The 23,880-nt window shown below is 39.4% G+C and overlaps 1 protein-coding gene across 7 annotated transcripts in view; it reads right to left on the bottom strand.

The window, feature by feature from the left end:
• Positions 1-23,880, bottom strand: part of rbms3 (RNA binding motif, single stranded interacting protein) — a 1,363,226-nt gene that overhangs the window by 30,194 nt on the left and 1,309,152 nt on the right. For all 7 annotated transcript variants that reach the window (XM_060824630.1, XM_060824631.1, XM_060824632.1 and 4 more), the window contains one exon: positions 4,606-4,716. In XM_060824630.1, the coding sequence (XP_060680613.1) occupies positions 4,606-4,716 (111 nt within the window). The remainder of the gene's footprint in view (positions 1-4,605; positions 4,717-23,880) is intronic.

Genomic DNA, 23,880 nt, shown 5'->3' on the forward strand with positions numbered 1-23,880 from the left:
AAAATTTCACACTGTTTGCACATCTGTCTTCTGCTTTTGTGAAGTTGCAGAACTACAGACATTGTTTTCATCAAATCAAAGCTTAACTTGAAAACCCTGAAAAGGTTATGCTAAAAATACCATCTGCAAATCTGAAATGTTGTCGCTTTTCAACATTTTAAAAGAATGATTTGGTCTGGAGGAGCACCGGTCTATTCCCCAGCATTACTGTTTACAAATTAATCCAACTCTAAATGGAGCAGTGCTGTCTGAATATTAATTTCAGTGATATTCAGAAAGTTTTGAATTTGGATTCATTAACATCATGTCACAGCAATGATCACTTGTCATTCTGCCGAGAGACTGATATTTTCATTGCTCCATGATGCATACTTCTGGGCTGTTTTTTGGCTGACTGCCGAATCACCTCCACTGAACTATCACCAGGATGTGGCGTCTCTAATGGATTAGATTTGTTAATGGATTGGAGCATCATCCATTTCACTAATGAGAAAAATTAAAAAGGCCATTGCTTCTATTGATTAACTGTGTTGAGGACGCACAATGTAAATTACTGCTAGATCTGCTCAGAGTTATGCACAGTCTTTCTCATTATTTCTGATGGTGTTTAAACCAAATGGAATCTCATCGTTACAGGCTACAGGAAGCCAGCCATACAAAAAAAGCGTAGGTGAGCAATGGATACTGTTCAACTACTGTCAACATGATCAAAATTCCTGACCAAAAGAAAGAAGTTGCTCATTCCAATGCACCAGAGAGATAAAAACAGAGATGGTATATCCATCTGCAAAGGCACATTTGTTTCCAAAATTTCGCAAGAACCCAGAGTACTTAACATGTGTGGTGGAGTACTTATTAAAGGAATTTATTTTAAATAGGTATAGGACAGCTTGGCTATGAACTACGATGTTTCTGAAAATATCAAGCATTATGTCAAATGTAGATGATGGAAACAATGTACAATTTCATTGTCAGGCTATTGACTGGAAAGAGATTGAATTCAGTGCAATAGTTATTTTAATTCATTCATATGAAACATCTTTTCAACCCATCTCATGTGGATCTAACCAAATTTGTTCACTGGACACTGAAAAAATCTAAAGGCGAATTTTGGCTTGCCTTGGATAGAAGACTGACTGGCTGACAGAAAGCAGAGGGTTAGGATAAATGGGCCCTTTTCCAGATGATGTATTGTAAATGGTGGGGTGCCACATGGTTCAGTTCTCTGACCTCAATTATATACAATCCATATCAATAATCTGCAAGTAGGGTCAGAGTGTAACATAGCAAAGGTCATGGTTGACACTAAAGTAGATGGGGAAGCAGGCTGTGATGAGGAGATTAAGAATTTACAGGTGGATATTGACAGGTTAGGAGAATGGACCAGAATCTGGCAGATGGAGTGTAATGTGGATAAGGGTGAGGTTATCCATTTTGGTTTGAAAAATAAAAGGACAAATTATTGTTTAAATGGGAAGCAGATTCAAAATGCATCAGTGCAGAGGGACCTGGGTGTCCTTCTGCATGAATGGCAGAAAGTGGATATTTGGCTGCAGTGTATAATAAGAAAGGCAGATAGAACCTTGGCATTTATTGCAAAAGGACTGGATTATAAAAGACGTGTGGTTGTAATTACATAAAGTGTTAATGAGATCACACCTGAAGTCCAGTTTTGGTCTCCTTACCTGAGGAAAGTTGTAGTGGCACTGGAGGCAGTTCAGACGAGGTTCAATAGGTTGATTTCAGGGATGAAAGGGCTGTCATATGAGGAGCAGTTGAATAGCTTTGAGTTCAGAAGAATGAGGGAGACCTTTGATATCAAATACTAAAGGGGATTGATAAGGTGGACATTGAACAGACATCCCGCCTTGAGCGGCCATCAAAAACAAGAGGTCATAGGTAAGGGTGAGAGGAGGTAGGTTCAAATCTGAGATGAGGAGAAACTACTTGAATCTGTGGACCTCACTGCCCAGAGTGCACTGGAGGCAGAATCAATCAACAGATTCAAGAAAGAAACAGGTACATTCCACATGAAAAGCAGGATAAAGGGCTCTGGGAAGCAGATATGATAATGGAGTTGAGACCAGGTTAAGATCAGCCATGATCATGTTGAACAGAGGAGTGGGCTCGAAGAGCTGGATTACCTACGCCCACTCCTAATTCCTATGAACTTCCCTGGAGAATACTGTACTCCACTTTAGAAGAAAATGGGTTAGATGTTTCCCTGGGGTGGAGGAGACCAGAACTAGAGGGCATAGCTTTAGTTTGAGAGGGAAACGTATAAAAGGGACCTAAGGGGCAATATTTTCATGCAGAGAGTGATGCATGCATGGAATGAGCTGCCAGAGGATCTGGATGGTATGTTAACATGAAGAGTTTAGAGAGATATGGGCCAAATGCTGGCAAATGCGACGAGATTAGGTTAGAATATCTGGTCGGCATGGACGAGTTGGACTGAAGGGTCTACTTCCATGTTGTACATCTCCATGATTCTATGACTCCAAGTGGTACTCATGCAGATTGCCACTTCAGCCCTTGCATTTTTTTTAAAATTATGAAAGAAGAGCTCCATATTTCTGAGAGAAGATTCCAACCAGAACCCCCTCAGAAATACAGAGCTGTAATTTCATTCTGACACCTCTTTTGAGGCGCAGAACTGTCAGACGGAGGCAAATCATCAGCAAACATGATGTGTGGTGGACTGAGAGTCAAGTAAACATGGCCAATCCTGGACCAGGAGCAGAGTGAATATGGTCATTGCTGGCCTGGGAACAGAGTACCCACAATCATTGGAGCAGAGCAAAATAAACACAGTCATTGTTGAAGTAGAAGCAGTGCAGATTGCAAACACTAAACCATGAATCAAGCAATAGTTACAATGATGGTGATCGGTGAACATCAGTTGAACATCCTGTCTCCATCTGCAGTTATTATTGCCCCTTTCCATACAGAGATTTTTGTGACAGGTATGAGCACATCTCTGTTGTTTGCGGAAGCCCGAGTGTATCTCAGTATGTAGAAGGATACTTAAAGATGTTCTGAATGTTAGTTTGGCAGAAATTTATCCTGTGTCCTGGTGGTAGCAGTCACTATTTCAACAGAAATCGCAACTTTTGGCTCGACTTCCTTCTTCAATTCTGTCCTCCAAAATGTTAAGATGAATTTCTTGACATTGCTTTCCTCCACTTGACTACAAAGACAGATGCCATGATAATATTCAACTTCAGCCAACTCAGAAAATTCGCCATTTGGATTAGCTATCTGTGGCACACTGTATTCTATTTTCCACCCGTTAAATTCATTGGATTGTACCAGTTTGAAGGGGGTGGGGGGCATCGGCTGATCCACTGCCACAGCTTTTCCACTCAAAAGAAGTTGAAAACAGCCCCTTCAAGTCTTCCGAATCTTATGGAGGGAACAATGGTAAGGCCTACCAACATCATCTTCCACTCAGGCACATGAAAGACCAGTGGCAACCAAGGAATGCAGGATGAATTACTCACCCGCCAAGAACTGTCAGCCAATCAAAGGGAGGCAGCTCAATTGCTAAGTTCTATTGATTAGATTACCTACACTATGGTAACAGGCCCTTTGGCCCAAAAAGTCCACACCGACCCTCTGAAGAGTAAGCCCCCTAGACCCATTCCCCTAGATTTACCCTTGACTAATATACCTGACACTGTGGGCAATTTAGCATGGCCAATTCACCTGTCATGCACATCTTTGGATTGTGGGAGGAAACTGGAGCACCCGGAGGAAACCCACGCAGACACAGGGAGAAAGTGTAAACTCCACACACATAGTCACCCGAGGCTGGACTCAAACCCAGGTCCATGCCACTGTGAGGCAGCAGTGCTAAACCACTGAGTCACCGTGCTGCCTCAGAAAACCCATGCACACAAAGTTAATGTTTGAATCCAGTGGTAAAGCAGTAGATCATTTAAATGACAAACCTGCCCCACACGGGTTTCTTGTGCACTAGAGAACGCACTTGGCTTAGAGATCTAAGTTGGTTGGTTCTTGCTGGCTTCCTGATACACCAGCAGTTTGTACTTGCCAACCACAAAGAGACTCCCTGACCTGGAGTGATTACAACTCTTCCTCTTGTTTCTGTTGTCTCCTTGGACATAACAACATGCATTTCTTAACACATCCCTTTAACAATGTCTTTGTAATCATTCATCCACCTTTTGAACCTCCCTCTTTGTCCAAGCATTGTTCTAATATTTCCTTCTATGATTTGGTGTCCAGTCATGTTTGATAATATTCCTGCGAATCACCTTTGGGATATTTTACTATGCTCACTGCTGCATAAGTGCAAGTTGTTTTTGGTGGTCCAACAAACAGTTTGGCTTTGCTTGTCTTGCTGTGTCTATACTAGTCTGTGAAAAATGGAGACTGGTCATGATAACTAATGAAGTGGCACTTTAGCTCATTTTTTATCATTAGTGCCTCGGGCAAAATCCAACTCGTTACTTCTTCCAAAAGTCTTAACTGTGTTCTATACAATACATTTTAAAATAATATTCCTCAAGTTAAAACCAAGATATCTTATTAGAAGATGTAATGTTTCATATTGAAGTGACTTGATATCTCAGTACTCACTGTTCCTGCTGTGCCCAGTGACAGGTGGTTCATCTGCTGGGTCAAAGGTCCCATCATACTGGCTGGCTGCATGGACATAGTGTGGTCCATCGTGGGCGTTATCACAGCACCCTGGAAGAAATACAGCAATTCACTTAAAAAGATAGCTTAACACATTGCCTCAATGTTGAATGTAATCTTAGAAGTTTCCATTTTTAAAATGCCAGTTGACGATTATCAGTTAAAACGGATTCTGGGAATCAGATTGACCATGCTTTAGTTATGGTTCATGACGTTATTTTTGATAACTGTAAGGTCCACCCTTCTGCTTCTGATGTAATGTGATCATTCCAGGTGCAACATTAATCAGTTTTCTGTCAAATAACTCATGATAAAGCCTGCAATAGTGATGATACAATCTCCCATCCTCTTTGGTGACAAGGACATGTACAGGGATAGCTAGCATCTGAATTAGAAGCATATACAGCCAGAAAATCTGAGCTAAAGTAGAAAAGCATCCCCAATACAGAATGAAAATAGTCTTGGGCTTATACAGAAGCTGTACATGATTAGATGCAAGTATGATGTTCGGAAGCCATTTCAAGTCTGTAACCTAATACCATGCTATAGTGGATGGGTCTAAGATCCACCCTTCTGCCATTGGTTAATTGTAATTATTCCAGCTGTAATATGAGGGTCAAGCAGACAGACAGAATTTAAAACAAAGATTATTTATTCCACTGGCATGAAATCCTTATAAATATCACAGATAAGAGGAAGAGGTGAATTAAATTATTCTGATGGCTCTCTTCCATCCAAAACAGAGGCAACTATTGTTCTTTTGACATTGTCTTCTGCCTTTTAAAAACAACTTGCGGTGTGCTTCCCTAATTTCTGTTTGTAAAATCAAATACAGAGTGATCCTCAGCAGTTTTCTGGGTTAAAGCAAATTTGGGTTAAAACAAACTAGGTTTTCTGACTGCATTTCATGTGGGGATGGTTCATACACACACACACTCATGCATGCATCCAAGAAACAAAGAAAAAAAAAGGAGAAAAGGTAAACATTACAAATTGCTTAAAATTCAACCTATCAATTTCCAGCCTCAAATCTATTGACTATGATTAGTTCATGTGAATTAGAGAGTCCAGAAAGTAAATGTACAGCCGATGTTCTTTCAGACCGCTTTGCAAAGTCCCCTTTCATAGGTGCTCAGTCACTGTTGAATTGCTGGTGAGAATGTTAACTGGCAATTAGCTGACTTCATATGTAAAATATGAGTTTCTTTTCAGAAAAGCATTCTGAGTGATATTGAGACCAAAGGCAGGTATTTAATCAAGCATGGAACTGTTTACAATTCTACAGTTATAAGCAGACAGACAAACAAAAGATAAAGCTACAAAGTTCAAGATGACATTTGAGGACTCGTCTACTGAAGTAGTACGGGCTGAGGTTAGAAACAGCAAAGGAGAGGTCATGCTGTTGGGAGTTTTCTATAGACCTCTGAATAATTCCAAAGACGCAGAGGAAAGTATAGCAAAGACGATTCTCACAAAAAGCAGGAGTGACAGGGTAGTTGTTATGGAGGACTTTAACTTTCCAAATATTGACTGGGAATACTATAGTTCAGGAAACTGACATGGATCAGTTTTTGTACAATGTGTGCAGGAGGGTTTCCTGACACAGTATGTAGACAGGCCAACAAGGAATGAGGCCACTTTAGATTTGGCACTGGGTTATGTACCCGGCCAGGTGTTAGATTTGAAGGTAAGTGAGCACTTTGGTGATAGTGACCACAATTCAGTTACGTTTACTTTAGCGATGGAAAGGGATAGGTATATACCTCAGGGCAAGGAAACTGCAGGGGATGGGCACAATTGAAATGTGGAGCTTATTCAAGGACCAGCTTCCCTGTCAGGCAGGGAAGAAGTGGTCAGGTGCAGGAGCTGTGGTTTATCAGAAAGTTGAATCCCTTGTCAAGAGGAAGAAGGTGGCTTATGTTCGGAAGAGATGTTAGGGCGCTTGAGAGTTACAAGTTAGCCAGGAAAGACCTAAAGAGAGAGCTAAGAAGAACCAGAAGGGGACATGAGACGTCGTTGGCAGATAGAATCAAGAAAAACCCTAAGATGTTCTATAGGTATATCAGGAATAAAAGAATGATGAGAGTAAGATAAGGGCCAAAGAAGGATAGTAATGAGCAGTTGTACATGGAGGTAGGGGAAGTACTAAATGAATATTTTTCATCAGTATTCACACTGGAAAAATACAATGTTGTCACGGAGAATACTGAGATACAGGCTACTACACTAGATGGGATTGAGGTGTATAAGGAGGAGGTGTTAGCAATTCTGGAAAGTGTGAAAATAAATAAGTCCCCTGGGCCGGATGGGATTTATCCAAGGATTCTCTGGGAATCCAGGGAGATTGCCGAGCCTTTGGCTTTGGTCTTTATGTCACCATTATCTACAGGAATAGTGACAGAAGACTCGAGGAAAGCAAATGTTGTTCACTTTTTTTAAGAAGAGGATTAGAGACAACCTTGGTAACCCAGTGAGCCTTACTTTGGTTGTGGGTAAAGTGTTGGAAAAGGTTATAAGAGATAGGATTTATGATCATCTAGAAAGGAATAAGTTGATTAGGGATAGTCAGCACGGTTTTGTGAAGGGTTGGCCGAGCCTCACAAACCTTATTGAATTCTTTGAAAAGCTGACCAAACAGGTGGATGAGGATAAAACAGTTGATGTGGTGTTTCTGGATTTCAATAAGGCATTTGATAACGTTCTCCATGGTTAGCTATTGACTAAAATATGGAGGCATGGGATTGAGGGTGATTTAGTGGTTTGGATCAGAAATTGGCTAGCTAAAAGAAGACAGAGGATGGTGATTTATGAGAAATGTTCATCCTGGAGTTCAGTTACTAGTGGTGAATCACAAGGTGCTGTTTTCGGTCCACTGCTGTTTGTCATTTTTATAAATGATCTGGATGAGGGCATAGAAGATGGTTTATTAAATTTGCGGATTACACTAAGGTCCATAGAGTTGTGGATAGTGCAAAAGGATATTGTAGGTTACAGAGGGTCACAGATAAGCTGCAGAGCTGGGCTGAGAGGTGGCAAATGGAGTTTAATGCAGAAAAGTGTGAGGTGATTCACTTTCGAAGGAGTATCAGGAATGCAGAATACTAGGCTAATGGTAAGATTCTTGGTAGTGTAGATGAGCAGAAAGATCTCAGTGTCCGTGTACATAGATCCCTGAAATGCCACTCACATTGAAAGGGTTGTTAAGATGGCATATGGTGTGTTAGCTTTTATTAGTTGAGGGATTGAGTTTTAGAACCATGAGGTCATGTACAAATCTCTGGTGCAGTCGCACTTAGAGTGTTGCGACAGTTTTGGTCACTGCATTACAGGAAGGATGTGGAAGCTTTGGAAAGGGTTCAGAGGAGATTTACTAGGATGTTGCCTGGTATGGAGGGAAAATCTTATGAGGAAAGGCTGACGGACTTGAGGCTGTTTTCATGAGAGAAAAGGTTGAGAGGTGACTTAATTGAGACATATAAGATAATGAGAGGCTTAGATAGGGTGGACAGTGAGAGCCTTTTTCCTCGGATGGTGATTGCTAGGATGAAGGGACATAGCTTTAAACTGAGGGGTGGTAGATATAGGACAGATGTCAGAGGTAGTTTTTTATTCAGAGAGGAGTAGGGGCGTGGAACACACTGCCTGCAACATTGATAGACTTGCCAACTTTAATGGTATTTAAATGGTCATTGGATAGACAAGTGGACAAAAATGGAATGGTGTCGGATTAGATGGGCTTCAGGTTGATTTCACAGGTCTGCAAAACATCATGGGCTCTAATGTTCTATGTCTGTGATTTGAACAAACCAGCAGTTCCAGTTATGTGACTGGAACTTCAAATTAAGACAGTCAGTGGATTGGGTGGATTTGATGACCCCTCATTAGAAAACACTGTATTTTATAGCAGATAACTGTGGAGTTATTTGCATGAAGTTAAGCAATAATAGGTATTGACAGTCTCCTTTTCTCAGAACTGAGTAAGGTAGACACCTCATCTACTAATCTTTTGTGTTGGCGTAGCTGGAATGTTAGATTCCAGGAGGTGAAGAGTTCACATGTGTCCTGGCAATTGCTGGACATTTGTGAAGCAGTCTGTGTTCGAAAGCAGCCATTATAAAATCCGGCACGAGTCCATTAAGAAAAAAGAAAATTGGCTTTTTTTCTAAAAAACTCCCTCTCTTCTTTACTCTCTGGTTACCATAAATGCTAGGTGTTAACGTAGAGGAATACGCAAGTTCCAAAGGATATTTACAGATGATGCATTACACTAAGCTAGAGATCATTGAGACTTTGCCTTCTGATCTCTAAACAGCCGAGTATCAGATTTCTTTGGCAGAGCATTGATTACTAGTTTCCCAATTATACATAAGCCAGATTACCTTATTTCCTCAACATAAATTTGAGTATTCGAGTACAGGAGAAGGGATGACTTGCTGCAACTGTACAGGACCTTAGTGAATCCCACCTGGAGAACTGTGTGCAGTTTTAATCTCCTTATCTGAGGAAGTCTGTTCTGGCTGTGCAGGGAGTGTAATGAAAGTTTACCAGAACCACTCCTGGGCTGGCTTTACTGACGTGTAAGAGAGACTGAATTGGTTAGGACTACAGGTCGTTCTGCTATAAAGTGTGTTTTGTTCACGTAAATTCGCTGTATCATGATTGACAAATTGGGGACACTGTTTCAAACTTTTAAGATGATTTTTCTATAATGCAGGGGTTGCACAAGAACGCAACCATCACGTTATAGAAAAACTAGCTGTATATTCATTGGCATTTAGAAGAATATGGAGGGGTCTCATAGAAATCTACAAAAGTTGAACAAGTCTAGACAGAGTAAACACAGGAAGGATGTTCCCAATGACCAGGCTGTTCAGAAGCAGGGGTGACTGTCTAGGATACAGAGTAGGCCATTTAGAACGGAGATAAAGAGATATTTCTTCAATTTGATAGTGATGAGCCTGTAACACAGAAAGCAGCTGAGGCCAAAACACTGACTGTTTTCAAGAAGACATTATATATAGTTCTTAGGGTAAAGGGATCAAAGCAAATGGAGAACAAGGTACTGAGTTGGATAATCAGAATTATCATATTGAATTTCAGAGCAGGCTCAAAAGGCCAAATGGTCTCTGCCATCTCCTGTTTTCTATGTTTCTATGATGAAAACTGTGCTGACATTCAGGGTAAACATCAATGTTGAGCCAGACAATGAAGTGATATTTTTCTGAAGTTGATGGTGAAATGGCACAGCTTTGAGATATTCACATTTACACCCACGTGTGCCATTATGTGAAGTCCCTGTATCTTTTACTCATTCATTGCCATTTGCCTCACCATTATTTGTGCAACAAAATATGGCTCAGTGGAACATTGCAGGGTAATTCCACCTGAAACTCTAAATGTAGATGAAAGAAAAATTCAACAGCTGTTAGGCTTCAAACAGATCCTCACTGAAACCTCACAACCAGAAGGTTTTTAATTATTAACATAAAAGAACTAGATGTGCTTTTTAAGCATTTTATGAAAGCTATCAATTCTTATATTTACATATCATTTCAATGCATAGAAGCCAGTGCTGAAGCCATTTAAACACATTAATTTTGTTTTCCAATTTGAGAATAAAGGAATTGTTTTATCATTGTGATAAAGAGATATGAAGTCAAAGCTTTTTGATAAGAATTACTAAATAATCTTGACTGTGCATTGGAAACCAATTGAAGAGATCGAGATGATGGTATATGTCTTTTCCCCAGGATGGGGAATTTCAAGACTAGGGGACACATTTTTAAGGGAAGAGGAGAGAGATTTAAAAATGACATAAGCAGCAAACATTTTATACAGAGGGTGGTTCGCGTGTGAATTGAACTTCCTGACAAAGTGGTGGATGTGTGTATAATTACAATGTTTAAAAGACGTTTGGATAGATACATGAACAGAAAAGGTTTGGAGGGATATGGGCTAGGAGCAGGCAAGTGGGACTAGCTTAGTTTGGAATTATGTTCGGCATTGACTGGTTGGACCGAAGGGTCTGTCTCCATGTTGTATGACTCTATGACTCTTATCAGTCGGGTTCGCAGTCTGATTCATTTGCGACAAATTACACTTATTCCAGATTCAGGGTTCCGCTCTTTACAGACAAACAGAATAAGTCCATACATTGCACCTTATTCACAGAGGAAAGAGCAATTGAGACAGCAAGCTTGATGCAACACATTGACCAAGCAGAGTTAACTTGCCTGCTTTAACTTGCCTGCAGAGTTAACAAACAGTTCTTCTTAGCCATTTTGGAAATTAAAGACATTACTCTACTTTTCTTCATCCACAGAAGAATCCATACACTAAACAAACAGTTCTTCCTAGCCATATCGGAAATTAAAGACAGTACCTATCACATTTCCAACGCCTCTCCCCCAAGTCCCTCCTCCCTACCTTTTATCTTAGCCTGCTTGGCACACTTTCCTCATTCCTGAAGAAGGGCTCATGCCCGAAACGTCAATTCTCCTGCTCCTTGGATGCTGCCTGACCTGTTGCGCTTTTCCAGCAACACATTTTCTGCTTTGAATTTAACCCATGAAATAAACCAATTAATAGTTGCAGCTGCTTCTCCCTGCTAACCTCAGTCCAACTGATCAGCATTCTCTTCTCATTCTACAGAAATTGTTGCTTCATTTTTAAGAAGTTGCTTTATTTCAATCCTGATGAATGTAAGTTAAAAAGCTTTAAATTCATGTCTCTTTTTAGCAATGTTTAAATTCTCTATTACCAAATATTTATAATGAATACTTTTCTAGTTTTTGGTCATAGTAATTATATTCATTTGTATTTTCTAGCAATCAAATAACATTTTAGGTCATATACATCTGAGTTCTTTCACAAGGAAAGATTATATTATTGAGCTTAATGAAGGAATACAATCTGTCCAGAAATTGCTAACAAGAACTTTTCAATCACAGTTACAAACGTTAACCAGCAAATGGGAGGTTCAAAGATATATGCTGCCAATTTTACTGAGGGAATATATAGTTAGTTATATTCTGTACATAAATTATATGGGTATGGTTTCTGAATTATTTTGTAGCTTTCAGCTTAAATTCTTCATTATCATTTATTTTGAAGAGATGACTGACAACAGCATCAACAAATGTTTGGAACTAAAATCCTGACAGCTAATAGTGTTCTCTGAGAAAGAAATGTCTATTAAAAGAAAAATGCCATAAAATACATCAAAAGACATTATTCACAAGAGTTACCAACTCCCAAATTAACAATTGAGAGAAAGTTGTTAACGTTGCTGTAATGTACAATAGCTGTAGACTACTGAGAAACACATTATGTAACATATTATGCTGCAATGTTTTGAGTTTAAATCCCACTCCAGGTTTGAGTGTAAAGATCCAGTTGACAGTGCAGTGCTGTGCTAAGGGAGTGTTTTTTGAACAACTTGAAACCCAGGCTCCATCTGCCTGCATGGGTGCATGAGAAAAAGATCCAATTATATTATTTCAAAGTGGTTCCTGACTAGTATTTATCCCTTAACCAACATCACAAAAAACAAAATAAGCTAAGTGACTATCAAATTGTAGGAGTTTGCTCTGTGCCACATAACAATTGTATTCTTGCCCTACAATAGTAATTACACTTCATTGATATGTGTTTGGAGAAGTCTGGGACATTATTGGATGGATTCAACAGCATTGGAAACAACGTGAAAAGAACTACATGGATTATTATTTGACCAGATCATAGCAAATCTCAAATGTGCTATCGGGCCTTTTGCTGACTTCTGTAGATAGGCAGGAGGCTGCAAGAACACAGCAAGCTAGGCAGCATCAGGAGGTGGAGAAGTCAATGCTACAAGTATAACCCTTCTTCAGGACTGGGGGTGGGGCTGAGGGGAGCTGCAGATAAAGGGGGGCATGTGGTGGAGGGTTTTGGGTGGGGAGAGGGGTCAAGTGATGAGGTGGCGGTAGACTTCTGTGAAGGACAGTTTATCTGTGACATGTCACTGGTACGTGCTTCCCTTGAAATACAGTGTGCATGGCACAGGGGGATAATTTTCTGGAGAGAGGTGACCTTGAAGAACAGGGGAGATGGGGTCCCAGCAGGGGGTCATATCTGTCCAATGTAATCAGAGAGCAATTCTCCAAAGTGAACTTTATTGAAGAACAATGTAGAAAATGTCTTCACTGAAGACATTGACACTGAAAACTGACCTGCTGCAGCCACATCTATAACCTAGAAGCAGAGTGACAACCACATTCCAGCAGCTGAGAAAACAACTGTTCCTTTTGTCTCTTTTACGTGTCACCTCACAATTATCAGACCCTCTTTTTTTATAGTGCATTCCAGCCAGAATGGTTCAGGGGAGAAAAGGTGAAGTCTAAGACACATGCCACAAGTCACTTGTTTCCAGAAAAAACAAATTCTTTAGCTCTTTTTAAAATAGGAAAGAAGCACTGGATTCCTGTAGGCATTTTTGTATAACCAGTAACTTATTACTTTTGAAAAGTTTCTCCGAAGCAAAAATGGTGTGCATGTATGAGCATATATATTTATTTGTGAGGAGATAAGGGAAAAGGAAAGAAACTGTATGTAGGTTCCCTGTGGACACTGTCACTGTGACATGAGCCAGAAAGCATATGCGTGACTAACTCTATACGCACAGTTTATCAAGTCATGCTCTCAGTGGATAACTAAGGGAGGCTCATTGTTGGCAGCAATGATTAATCTGGACTGCTCACAAAGACAAGGGAGGTCTGCCTTGCCTTTTGAAGATATACAATAAAAATAAAAATTCTTGTTGGCAACAAGATTGAGTGCAGATGTGCAGACTGTCTATACTTTCTGTTTGAATCACTAACATGAGTGCTGACCAGCTAGAGACAAACTAAATCTTAATTTACTTTTTATCTCCATGGAAAATAGAAATTAGCTTGAGTGCTTCAAAGTATTCCAACACTATTTCAGACACAATTGTTATCTGGGGCAACTTTTCTCATCGGCAATTCTCTAGATTGGAACTGTGAAAGATATGCGCAATAATTGTTCATCGCAATTACTTGCTCCATTCATTAATATTTCAAATTTAGGTCAGTCCGAGATCTGAGAACTACTCTTTAACCTATGTAGACATATTTCCTGTTGCAGTCATAGTTTGAACACTGATAATAGATAACAGTGAGAGACTCACAATACCCGAAGGATCATTTGTAAATATGTTTCAGATTTAGGTTTTCCTGAAACATTGGAAGGGACCAAGAGAAAATCACACATAATTGCTCCAGAAATTTCCAGCAGGCTGTTTGGCATAATCTTGCCTCTAGATAATTACAGTGATTAGATAGGCATCACTAGCATCAATTGTGGGATATAAAAATTAACCATTTTAAGAGCAGCAATGGATTTAAAGCATTATCATGAAAAACAGCTTTTAATTTGGGATTATTACTTCAAAGATGCAATAGGTAAGATATCCTCTATGGTCCTTCCTATCATGCAAACTCAATTAATTATACGTGACTTAGCAAATTCAGAGATATGTTCTGCAGATGTATTATGACAGTGGATATGCTTATATTTAGTGAGCTGAAAATCTCCTCCAGTATGCACAGAGCTTTATGGGAGGCATTGTGTTCTTCAATAGCCTTACCCAAGAGAGGCATATGTCTTCATTTTCTACCTCAGTAATAAATCTATCTTTACATCCATCTGTCCACTTACTGTATCCATCTAATTTTCCATAGACCTGTTCACCTTTAAAAGACAGTTATGGTAACTATTTGGTGGATCCTCAGTTATTTCTTGCAGTAATAGGATTTCCACCACTTTCTTTGACTCCCAGGCACCAAGTGAATTATGTGAATATTTAAACATTCCAGAATCCCAAAATTAAAGAAGCAATGTTAGTAGGTGGAGGTGAATTAAATATTAGATCTGAACAAGAGAAAAAGACAAACTGACAAAAATCCTCTGAAATCAATCTAGAAAGTTGTACAGTGACTGGGCTTTAAGCTTCCAGTAACCGAGGGAGATGAATGAACAACACATGAAATATGAATAGCAAAAAAAATGCTTGTATTGCAAACATTCTGACAGCTGCATAGAACTGAGAACATTTTCATTCATGCACCACAGAAAGAAAAAAAGGTGTAAATTCACCGGCCCTCACCTCCTCCTCGGATGTGACTTGACACCTTCAGAATGGAGCAGAGACAAGACAATCTGATGCCACACACAACAGCATGGAAGAGCATTTTCTTTTTTAATAAGTACATGTTCACAGCCTTGACACGACTAGGTCTCTTGTGGAAATGTTCACAGGTAATCGAGAATGTTGCAAATGGGAGGGTGAATGACTAAGGTTCCAATTACCATTAATTAATAATTCACTAAGTTTGATTTACTCAATTTCATTATTCATTTTATAACTAGAGCTAATTAAATTTTACAAAATCCACACAGTACATTTTCAAAATCAGGCACTCTTTCCATAACATGAATAATTAAATTCACTCTCAACTTAATAGCTAACTTCACCTCTTGTCATTTTGTCCCTGAGCAATGCCACGGAGCTTAACTGGGACATAAATAAAAGCTGTTTTAGTTTTAAACAATTAAGTTTATTACTAAAGCACTCTGACCAAGATGCTGTGGCAAAAGACAGAAGCCTTTTCCCTATTACGCTGAAAGGTGGTATCATATTTGTACTTTATTTATGTTGAAATTGTGTGAAAATTGGGGCCTGAATTCTGCATTAATTACCATCCAAAAAAAAAAGCCTCATGGCTTTAATGATTGAGTCACTTCCTCTGTATTTAAAAACCAGTGTAAATTGTATCATGTTTCTCTGAAAACATCACTGTTCTCCCTGTGGCATCCTCTAATAAATTTATTTTCCATATTGTGGAAGGCATTCTTTGAGACAGCTTAAAAATAAAAGTCAATTGCCTTCAAAGAAAAAAAAAATTTTGAAAAGGAGCTTATTATTTCTTATGGTGAGGAGATTATTCTTTTACTGAATAGAGAAGGAACTTCTTGAAGAAACTTAATATCCAGGTACACGTGAATTAGCTTTCAACTTGGATAAATAATACTAACCAGGATTAGTACCAGACTCGAAACAAATCCTGCAACAGTTATCAATATTCTATTTTCTCAAGTTCATCATTTCTGTTACATAGACTTTCAAGATCAATGAATGAGAAAGATATCATTTCTAACCTGCAACACTACGTGACAACTGTCACTGCACGTGTATCTTCATGAATAATAAATGTGCAAACATGGAGGAATGCTTCAGTGATCTGGATGAATTTACTGCTAAGCGAAGCTTTTCTTCTCTAATTACTATGTAGGATCTTTTACATCTATTTGAATAAGCAGACAGGCTATGATTTACAGGCTCATCTGAAAGAGGGCAATGCAGCATCCCCTTAGCACTGCAGTGAAAGGTCAGATTAGTTTATTTTGTCAAATCATGAAATTGTAAATTGAAGCCATGACGTTCAGATTCAGGGATAGCAGTGCAAACATTTAGCTAAAACTGAATGACAGGAGACTTCACACTTGCTCGTGTGGTCCGGCAAAGTTTTTTTGTTGTGGTCAGTGTTAACTTCTGTTACAATTAATTAGTGTCTTTTTTTTGTACAATTCAATTGAATTTCCAAAATTAATTCAGTCAATGAACTGAAAATGAGCTGGCACTAACCTAATTGAAACAGTAGTCATTGCTCTGACTGATCTTTAGGAGGCCTGAATTTATTTTATCTGATAGCACTGGAACCTAGAAATATTTGAACAAAGACATTAAATAATAAGAATAAATAGATTAGTACCTGCATTAAAACAGCAACTGGAGTAACAGGCTATCTGTTAATATTCCTTGTTTGGATCACAGACAGATTACAATAATTTCCAAACTGAAGTTCTTTTCCGTTGAGGCATTAACTCTTGAGACAGAGGTTTGCAGTTTATGGCGCTAATAAATATATTGTTAACAGCCACCATTCAGCGAGCAGCAACAATTTCCCTGGATCCCCTACTGTTACTTCATGCTCCCTTGTTGGCCTTTTAAATGCATTAAGCTGGTTTAACGCAACTCCAGCATTATTTCACGATACATAAATGTCAATGAGGAAGAATATCTGGATGTCACGGCAGCATTTTCTACACTTGTGCACGTGCTGCTGAAAAATCTTACACTGCCGTCAAAGGCAATACCGACTAGTATGCAGCATGGAGAACTCATACATTTTCATACCTACCCACACATTGTTGAGTTATTGGTCTGGGACAATGGCTTCAAGGAGTTAGGAAAGTGAGCCAGTTCACTTGGACTATAACCATACAGCTCCCATCAGGCATTACACTGTAGTGTCCAGAAGTAAATCTCTCATAATTTTTCAATCAGCAAAGATGCATAAAAGATTCAATAAAATCCCACAACCTCATCAAGAAAAACATCAGGACATCATCTGAACTCCATTCTTGAGCTTCACACTTCCCCAGCTAATCGTTTTTCTGAAGCCCATCCATTCCTAACACAAATAAATTCTCAAATCACCTATTAAAAATTGCCTCATCATTGAAAAAATTGCGTAAAGACTCAAAAATACTCTAGTTTGCATATTGATGTTTATGGCAGAGTTCTATTGTTTTGAATTTGTAAACTTAAGGGATATAGATAAGCTAAGTGTGTAAGATAGGCTAACATCTGGCAAAAGGAGTATAATGTGAGATAATGTGAATTATCCATTTTGATAATAAGAATAACAAATTAACACATTACCTAAATTGTGAAAGATTGCAGACTCTTGAGTGAAATCTACAGTATGAATTGCAAAGGTTTTGTTTGTAAATCCAGCAGTAATTAGAAGAGCTAATACAATATTGCAACTTATTGCGAGAGAAATTGAATACAACATTTGGGAGGTTATGCTTTAGTTAAACAGGATGTTTTGGAGGAACAATAGCTGGAGTATTGTGTACAGCAATGGTTCTCTTGTTTAAAGAAGGATGAATATATGTTGAAACCTGTTCAGAGGAGGTTTTCTAGTTTTATATCTGGAATGGCAGGGTGGTCTTATAAGGAAAGGTTAGACAGACTAAGTTTGTATCCACTAGAATTTCGAGATTAAGAGGTGACTTGTTTGACTTTTGTAGGAGAATCTAGAACTAGTGTTCATTGTTTAAAATTAAAAAATACCCATTTATGACAAAGATAAGGAAAGAAATTCTGATAGAAGACCGTGAGTCTTCAAAATTCTTGTCTTCAAAAGCTGGTGAAAGCAGTGTCTCAAAATATATTTAATGTGGAAAGTAAGTTACTTCTTGATAAGCAAGGGGGTGCAAGGTTATTGGGGGTAAGCAGGAACATCAAATAATTAGATCAGCTACGATCATTTTGAATGGGGAATAGACTCACGTGGCTTATTCCTATTTCAGATTTGTATGTGTGCATGTTCAAAATGAGTTGTGAACACAATGCATCACAGGGTGAAATATGGAGACTCTCTGTGCTGAAATCTGTGCAGCCATAAAGGGCACCAGCAATAATCAATCTAAACTGAGGACTGCTGATCATGCAAGCTGCCTGTTTAAAATCTCAGCTATGGACCATGTATGATATGAGAACACTATCAAATAGACTACCGGAGACATATTACTGTATATATTAATGAAACACTGTGTGATACAAAGTTCATGTTTTGCAATAAGTATAATAGTCAGGCTACTAGACCTTAAAGTCTAAATTGGACGACAACTTCTAACGACTGCACAAGCCAGATAAACATGGAAACTATGAGGATGCTTTATCGTGTCCTAGAGGAGCTTTGCTCTACTGGTAACTGGCTGAGAAACACTGTATTCAAATACATAGGTAACAGATACCTGCTAATCATGTCAGAAAATGTAAGTGATCTTCCATTTAAATTGGTGACATGGAAAATGTCTTCTCTCAGCTGGTCAGTAAACTCCAGAATTCTTTACTCCAGAGACCAGTGGAGGCTGGATCTTTGAGTTATATTCAAGACAGAGTTAGACAGACTGTTGACTAACAGGAATGAAGTGGAGACTGGTGCAATAGGAAGGTGCAGTTGAAGTCATAATTGGATCCTGGTCACACATTGAGGATGCTGCCCATGAGTATGGGCAGCACAACCATTGTGCTAAATGTGAAATGTTTTGAACAGGTCTAGCAACACTGGGTCATCAGCAGCAGTAAAACGACATTCATACATAACCTCATGGCCTGACATATCCCCTCCATGCACCCTAACCACTGATCCAGGGGATCAAACCTTGTTAAATGGAGAGTTGTAGGATGGCATGATAGGAGCAGCAGCAGGCACACCTAAAAATACAGTGTCAACCTGGTGAGGCTGGAACACAATGCTTGCATACCAAACAGCAGAAGCAACAATCATGAAACATTCTTAGGGCTAAGTGAGCAGATAAAGGATCAGGTCTTTTCTCTGCAATCCTGCAACATTCAGTTATGAATGGTACTGCACAATTAATCAACTCACAGGAGGACGCAGGCTCCACAATTTGGGAGGAGGTGGTGATGGAGTGGTAATATCACAGGACCAAAAATCCAGAACCTCAGGGTAATGATTTGGTGACATGTGTTTGAATCCCACCATAGCAGAGCATTTGAATGCAACCATGAGGTAACATGATGGTACAGTGGTTAGCACTGATGCCTCACATTGCCAGGGATCTAGGTTTGTTTCCAGCCTTGGGCGACTGCTTGTGTGCAGTTTTCACATTCTCCTTGTGTGTGGGTTTCTTCTGGTTGCTCTGGTTTCCTTCCACAGTCCAAAGGTGTGCAGATTAGGTAGATTGGCCATGCTAAATTGTCCATAGTATCCAGGGATGTGCAGGCTAAGTGCGTTAGCCATAGGAAAGGCAGGGTTACAGTGATGGGATAGAAGGATGAGTTTGAATGGATGTTCTTCGGAGGATCAATATGGACTCGATAGGCTAAATGGTCTGCTTCCACACTATAGGGATTCTATGAAAATACACCATTCCCCATATGGGAGACCAGTATATCGATGCTAACAAGCAAGACTGAAAGGTTTTGGCGATTTTTTTTATTCCCAGAAATAAATAAATTCTTGAAAGAACAAAATTTAGCAGAATTGTTCAGCATCCGGGGAAATAGACAAATAATTTCACTACTGATCTCTGTGGATCAGTGGAAAATGTGATTCTGCAACTTTAAAGTAAGAGCTTATATGAGACAGAATTGTTGGAATTGCTGATGAGTCTTTGTTCGATCTATTCCAATCAAAAGAAGATCTGGCACTAGAGAAAGCCTTGTAGATTGTGAATGAAGCAAAGTTCAGAATCAGCACAGATCAATCCTAAGACGATACAATTTTATCACAGGAGATCAGGCTCTAGATCCTCTGTACAGGACATTGCACCAAAACAGGTTGCTAATCACCAGCACATTCTATTTCAGAAGCCCATTGAAAGTTTGCGTGTGAGGATTAAGTCCAAAGAATACCTAGTGCTGTACACTCTCGACTGACAGCAATGAATGAAATGTGCAACAGTCCTGAATACATTTCCTTGAATGTTCAAATAAATTTTGGTAAATACTAAAAATTCCCAAAGCAATGACTTTAATCCTAAACTATTATCATATTCTCCATGATCTATTTTAAGTGCACACAGAATTACAATATTACCTTGCAAAGAACAATTGATAATTGCTAACAATATATTTAACTGCAGACTGAGATAAAACCACCCAATATCAGCACCATATAAATCATATAATATGATGAATCTGTTTAAATCGTACAATTCCATCACAGCAGTATGTCCATCATAGGCAGTCACCTTTCCCCACTGAGCTTTTACACCTTTTGATTTACAATCCTGCCAAGTGACAATAAAATCTGGGCTTTACTTGTATCAATGTTTTCTGAGCTTCACATTGTGGCCATACTGCACAACAATATTGGCAATAGATTATATTTAGGAGTTAAAGCTATTTTGCGTCAAATTATTAAATGTGAGATAAATATAAGAAGTTGAAGGTAACCTTAAAGTACACTGAACATTTTGGTATAAAAAGTTCTTGTCATAATTAATTAGTTATCAGGAGCAGGAATGCTTGGAGACTATCTTCTCCCTAGCCCTTGGAAACACATACAGTCAAATTTTGCTCCTGTTGTTTGTACTAAGTAATACAATCCAGGCACTGCACAAGAATTGGACTTCCTTATTTGTATTGCCCAGCTATGCACTGGATGAAAAACAATAACAAGCAACCTTGCCAATTTCTGACAATAAAGTTTTTCTTGCTTTTTTATGGTTTTCAATCATAATCAAACACTCATTTATTCACACACTATTTAATTGTTAACAAAACACTTTGATGTACAGTTTCTCTTCGCTTCAGTGATTGGAGAATTGAAAGTGCATATGGAAAGTCACTTTCAACTTCACCACCTGGATGGTAACCAGCTGGTGTGGTTTGCCTGCACATTGAAGAACTGATTTTTGTACCACTGGGAACACTGAGCAGACCAGGTTTACTCAGACTTCAATCAAAATTTATTACTAGATACATTTTCAAAGGTTTTCAAGAAGTGAGGTTCTCTCAATAAGTCTGTTAAAGGTACCCATTAAGTTGAACATGTTTCAATTATTCTGCGTTGAACTGCTCTTCATAAGTTGAAGGGATACGGAGCTACATCTGAATATCTATTATGTTACAAGGCAACATTGTCATCAGTAAACTAATTCTGGTTGCAATGCAAGTTTTAGTGAGAATTAGTCAAAATTACATTAAAATTGCTGAAATCTTAATGTAAGTAGATTTGTTTACCCTCTCCATGTTTCGCTTCTTTATTGACCATAATACGTGTGGAGGCTGAAGAGATTGGGGAGACACTGAATGAATACTTTTCGTCAGTATTCACTCAGGAACAGGGCATTGTTGCCGATGTGAATGCTGAGTCACAATTAATTAGAATGGACGGCTTTGAGGTATGTAGGGAAGAGGTGTTGGAAATTCTGGAGAGGGTGAAAATAGATAAGTCCCCTGGGCCTGATGACATTTATCCTAGGATTCTCTGGGAAGCAAGGGAGGAGATTGCAGAGCCATTGGCCTTGATTTTTTTGTCCTCGTTGTCTACAGGAATAGTGCCAGAAGACTGGAGGATAGCAAATGTGGCTCCCTTGTTCAAGAAGGGGACTAGGGATAACCCTAGTAACTACAGGCCGGTGAGTCTCACTTCTGTTGTGGGCAAAGTCTTAGAGAGAATTGTAAGGGATAGGATTTATGAACATCTGGATAGGAATAATGTGATCAAGGATAGTCAGCATGGTTTTGTGAAGGGCAGGTCGTGCCTCACAAACCTTATTGAATTCTTTGAGAAGGTGACTAAGGAGGTGGATGAGGGTAAAGCGGTAGATGTGGTGTATATGGATTTTAGTAAGGCGTTTGAAAAGGTTCACCATGGTAGGCTACGGAGGTATGGCATTGAGGGTGAGTTGGAGGTTTGGATTGGGAATTGGCTGGCTGGAAGAAGACAGAGGATAGTAGTTGATGGTAAAGGTTCATCTTGGAGTGCAGTTACTAGCGGTGTTCCGCAAGGATCTGTTTTGGGACCATTGCTGTTTGTCATTTTTATAAATGACCTGGAGGAGGGGCTAGAAGGCTGGGTGAGCAAGTTTGCGGATGATACGAAAGTCAGTGGAGTTGTTGACAGTGAGGAAGGATGTGGCAGGTTACAGCGGGATATAGATAAGCTGCAGAGCTGGGCAGAAAGGTGGCAAATGGAGTTCAATGTAGGTAAGTGTGAGGTGATTCACTTTGGTAAGAGTAACAAGATGATGGGGTACTGGGGTAATGGTCGGATACTTGGTAGTGTGGATGAGCAGAGGGATCTTGGTGTCCATATACACAGATCTCTGAAAGTTGCCACCCAGGTAAATAGTGCTGTGAAGAAGGCATATTACATACTGGCTTTTATTGGTATAGGAATTGAATTCCGGAGTCCTGAGGTCATGTTGCAGTTGTATAAGACTCTGGTGCTGCCGCATCTAGAGTATTGTGTGCAGTTTTGGTCGCCATACTATAGGAAGGATGTGGAGGCACTGGAACGGGTGCAGAGGAGGTTTACCAGGATGTTGCCTGGTATGGTAGGAAGATCGTATGAGGAAAGGCTGAGGCACTTGGGGCTGTTTTCATTGGAGAAAAGAAGGTTTAGGGGTGACTTGATAGAGGTGTACAAGATGATTAGGGGTTGACCATGAGAACCTTTTTCCACGTATGCAGTCAGCTATTACGAGGGGGCATAGCTTTAAATTAAGGGGTGGTAGGACAGATGTTAGGGGTAGATTCTTTACTCAGCGAGTCGTGAGTTCATGGAATGCCCTGCCAGTAGCAGTGGTGGACTCTCCCTCTTTATGGGCATTTAAACGGGCATTGGATAGGCATATGGAGGATAGTGGGCTGGTGTAGGTTAGGTGGGTTTGGATCGGCACAATATCGAGAGCCAAAGGGCCTGTACTGCGCTGTATTTTTCTATGTTCTATGTTCTATAATGATGGTCAATACCAAAAATGATACGTTTCAAAGAAAATTACATAAATTTATTATGGCAAGGGATTTACTTCATTAAATAGTTGTCCTGCCACACACAAATAATTAGGATCATCCTAAGAATAAGGTCACACATAAAATAGTCATAGCTTCTAACCTTTGTCTACTTAATTTAAGTAGGATTTACCAATGCACCTCACTAACAATGCCACAATTACATACTTCAGCAGGACAGTTGCTAGGCCACAGACATTATTAAGGGGACTACGAGCCATAGTTAGTACAAGATTTCTATTACAAATTCATGTTAACAAGATTTCTCAGGCCTCTGACAGGTAACAGAGGTAAAAAGGGCTGGATTCTTAAGGGTCAAAATACTCCCTGTAATGAGAAAAAGCAGGAGTGTTTCTTTCTGATCCAAATATTTAGTATGATAAATATTTCCCATTAAGCCTTCCATGCTTACTGCTACCTCCATTCCTACACTTTTGTGAAACTAGGAGGAATGGCGACAATATTTCCCCTTTCCCCAACTTCACAATGTTTCCATTACTCTCACCATCTCTACCCCCAATCATCACAAATTCAAGCTGCCATCTCTCCCAATTTGCCATTCTGGGTGGGTGTCTTAATGGGAAATCTGGCAA

This window comes from Hemiscyllium ocellatum, chromosome 5, assembly GCF_020745735.1.
Source record: "Hemiscyllium ocellatum isolate sHemOce1 chromosome 5, sHemOce1.pat.X.cur, whole genome shotgun sequence".
Classification (NCBI taxonomy): domain Eukaryota; kingdom Metazoa; phylum Chordata; class Chondrichthyes; order Orectolobiformes; family Hemiscylliidae; genus Hemiscyllium; species Hemiscyllium ocellatum.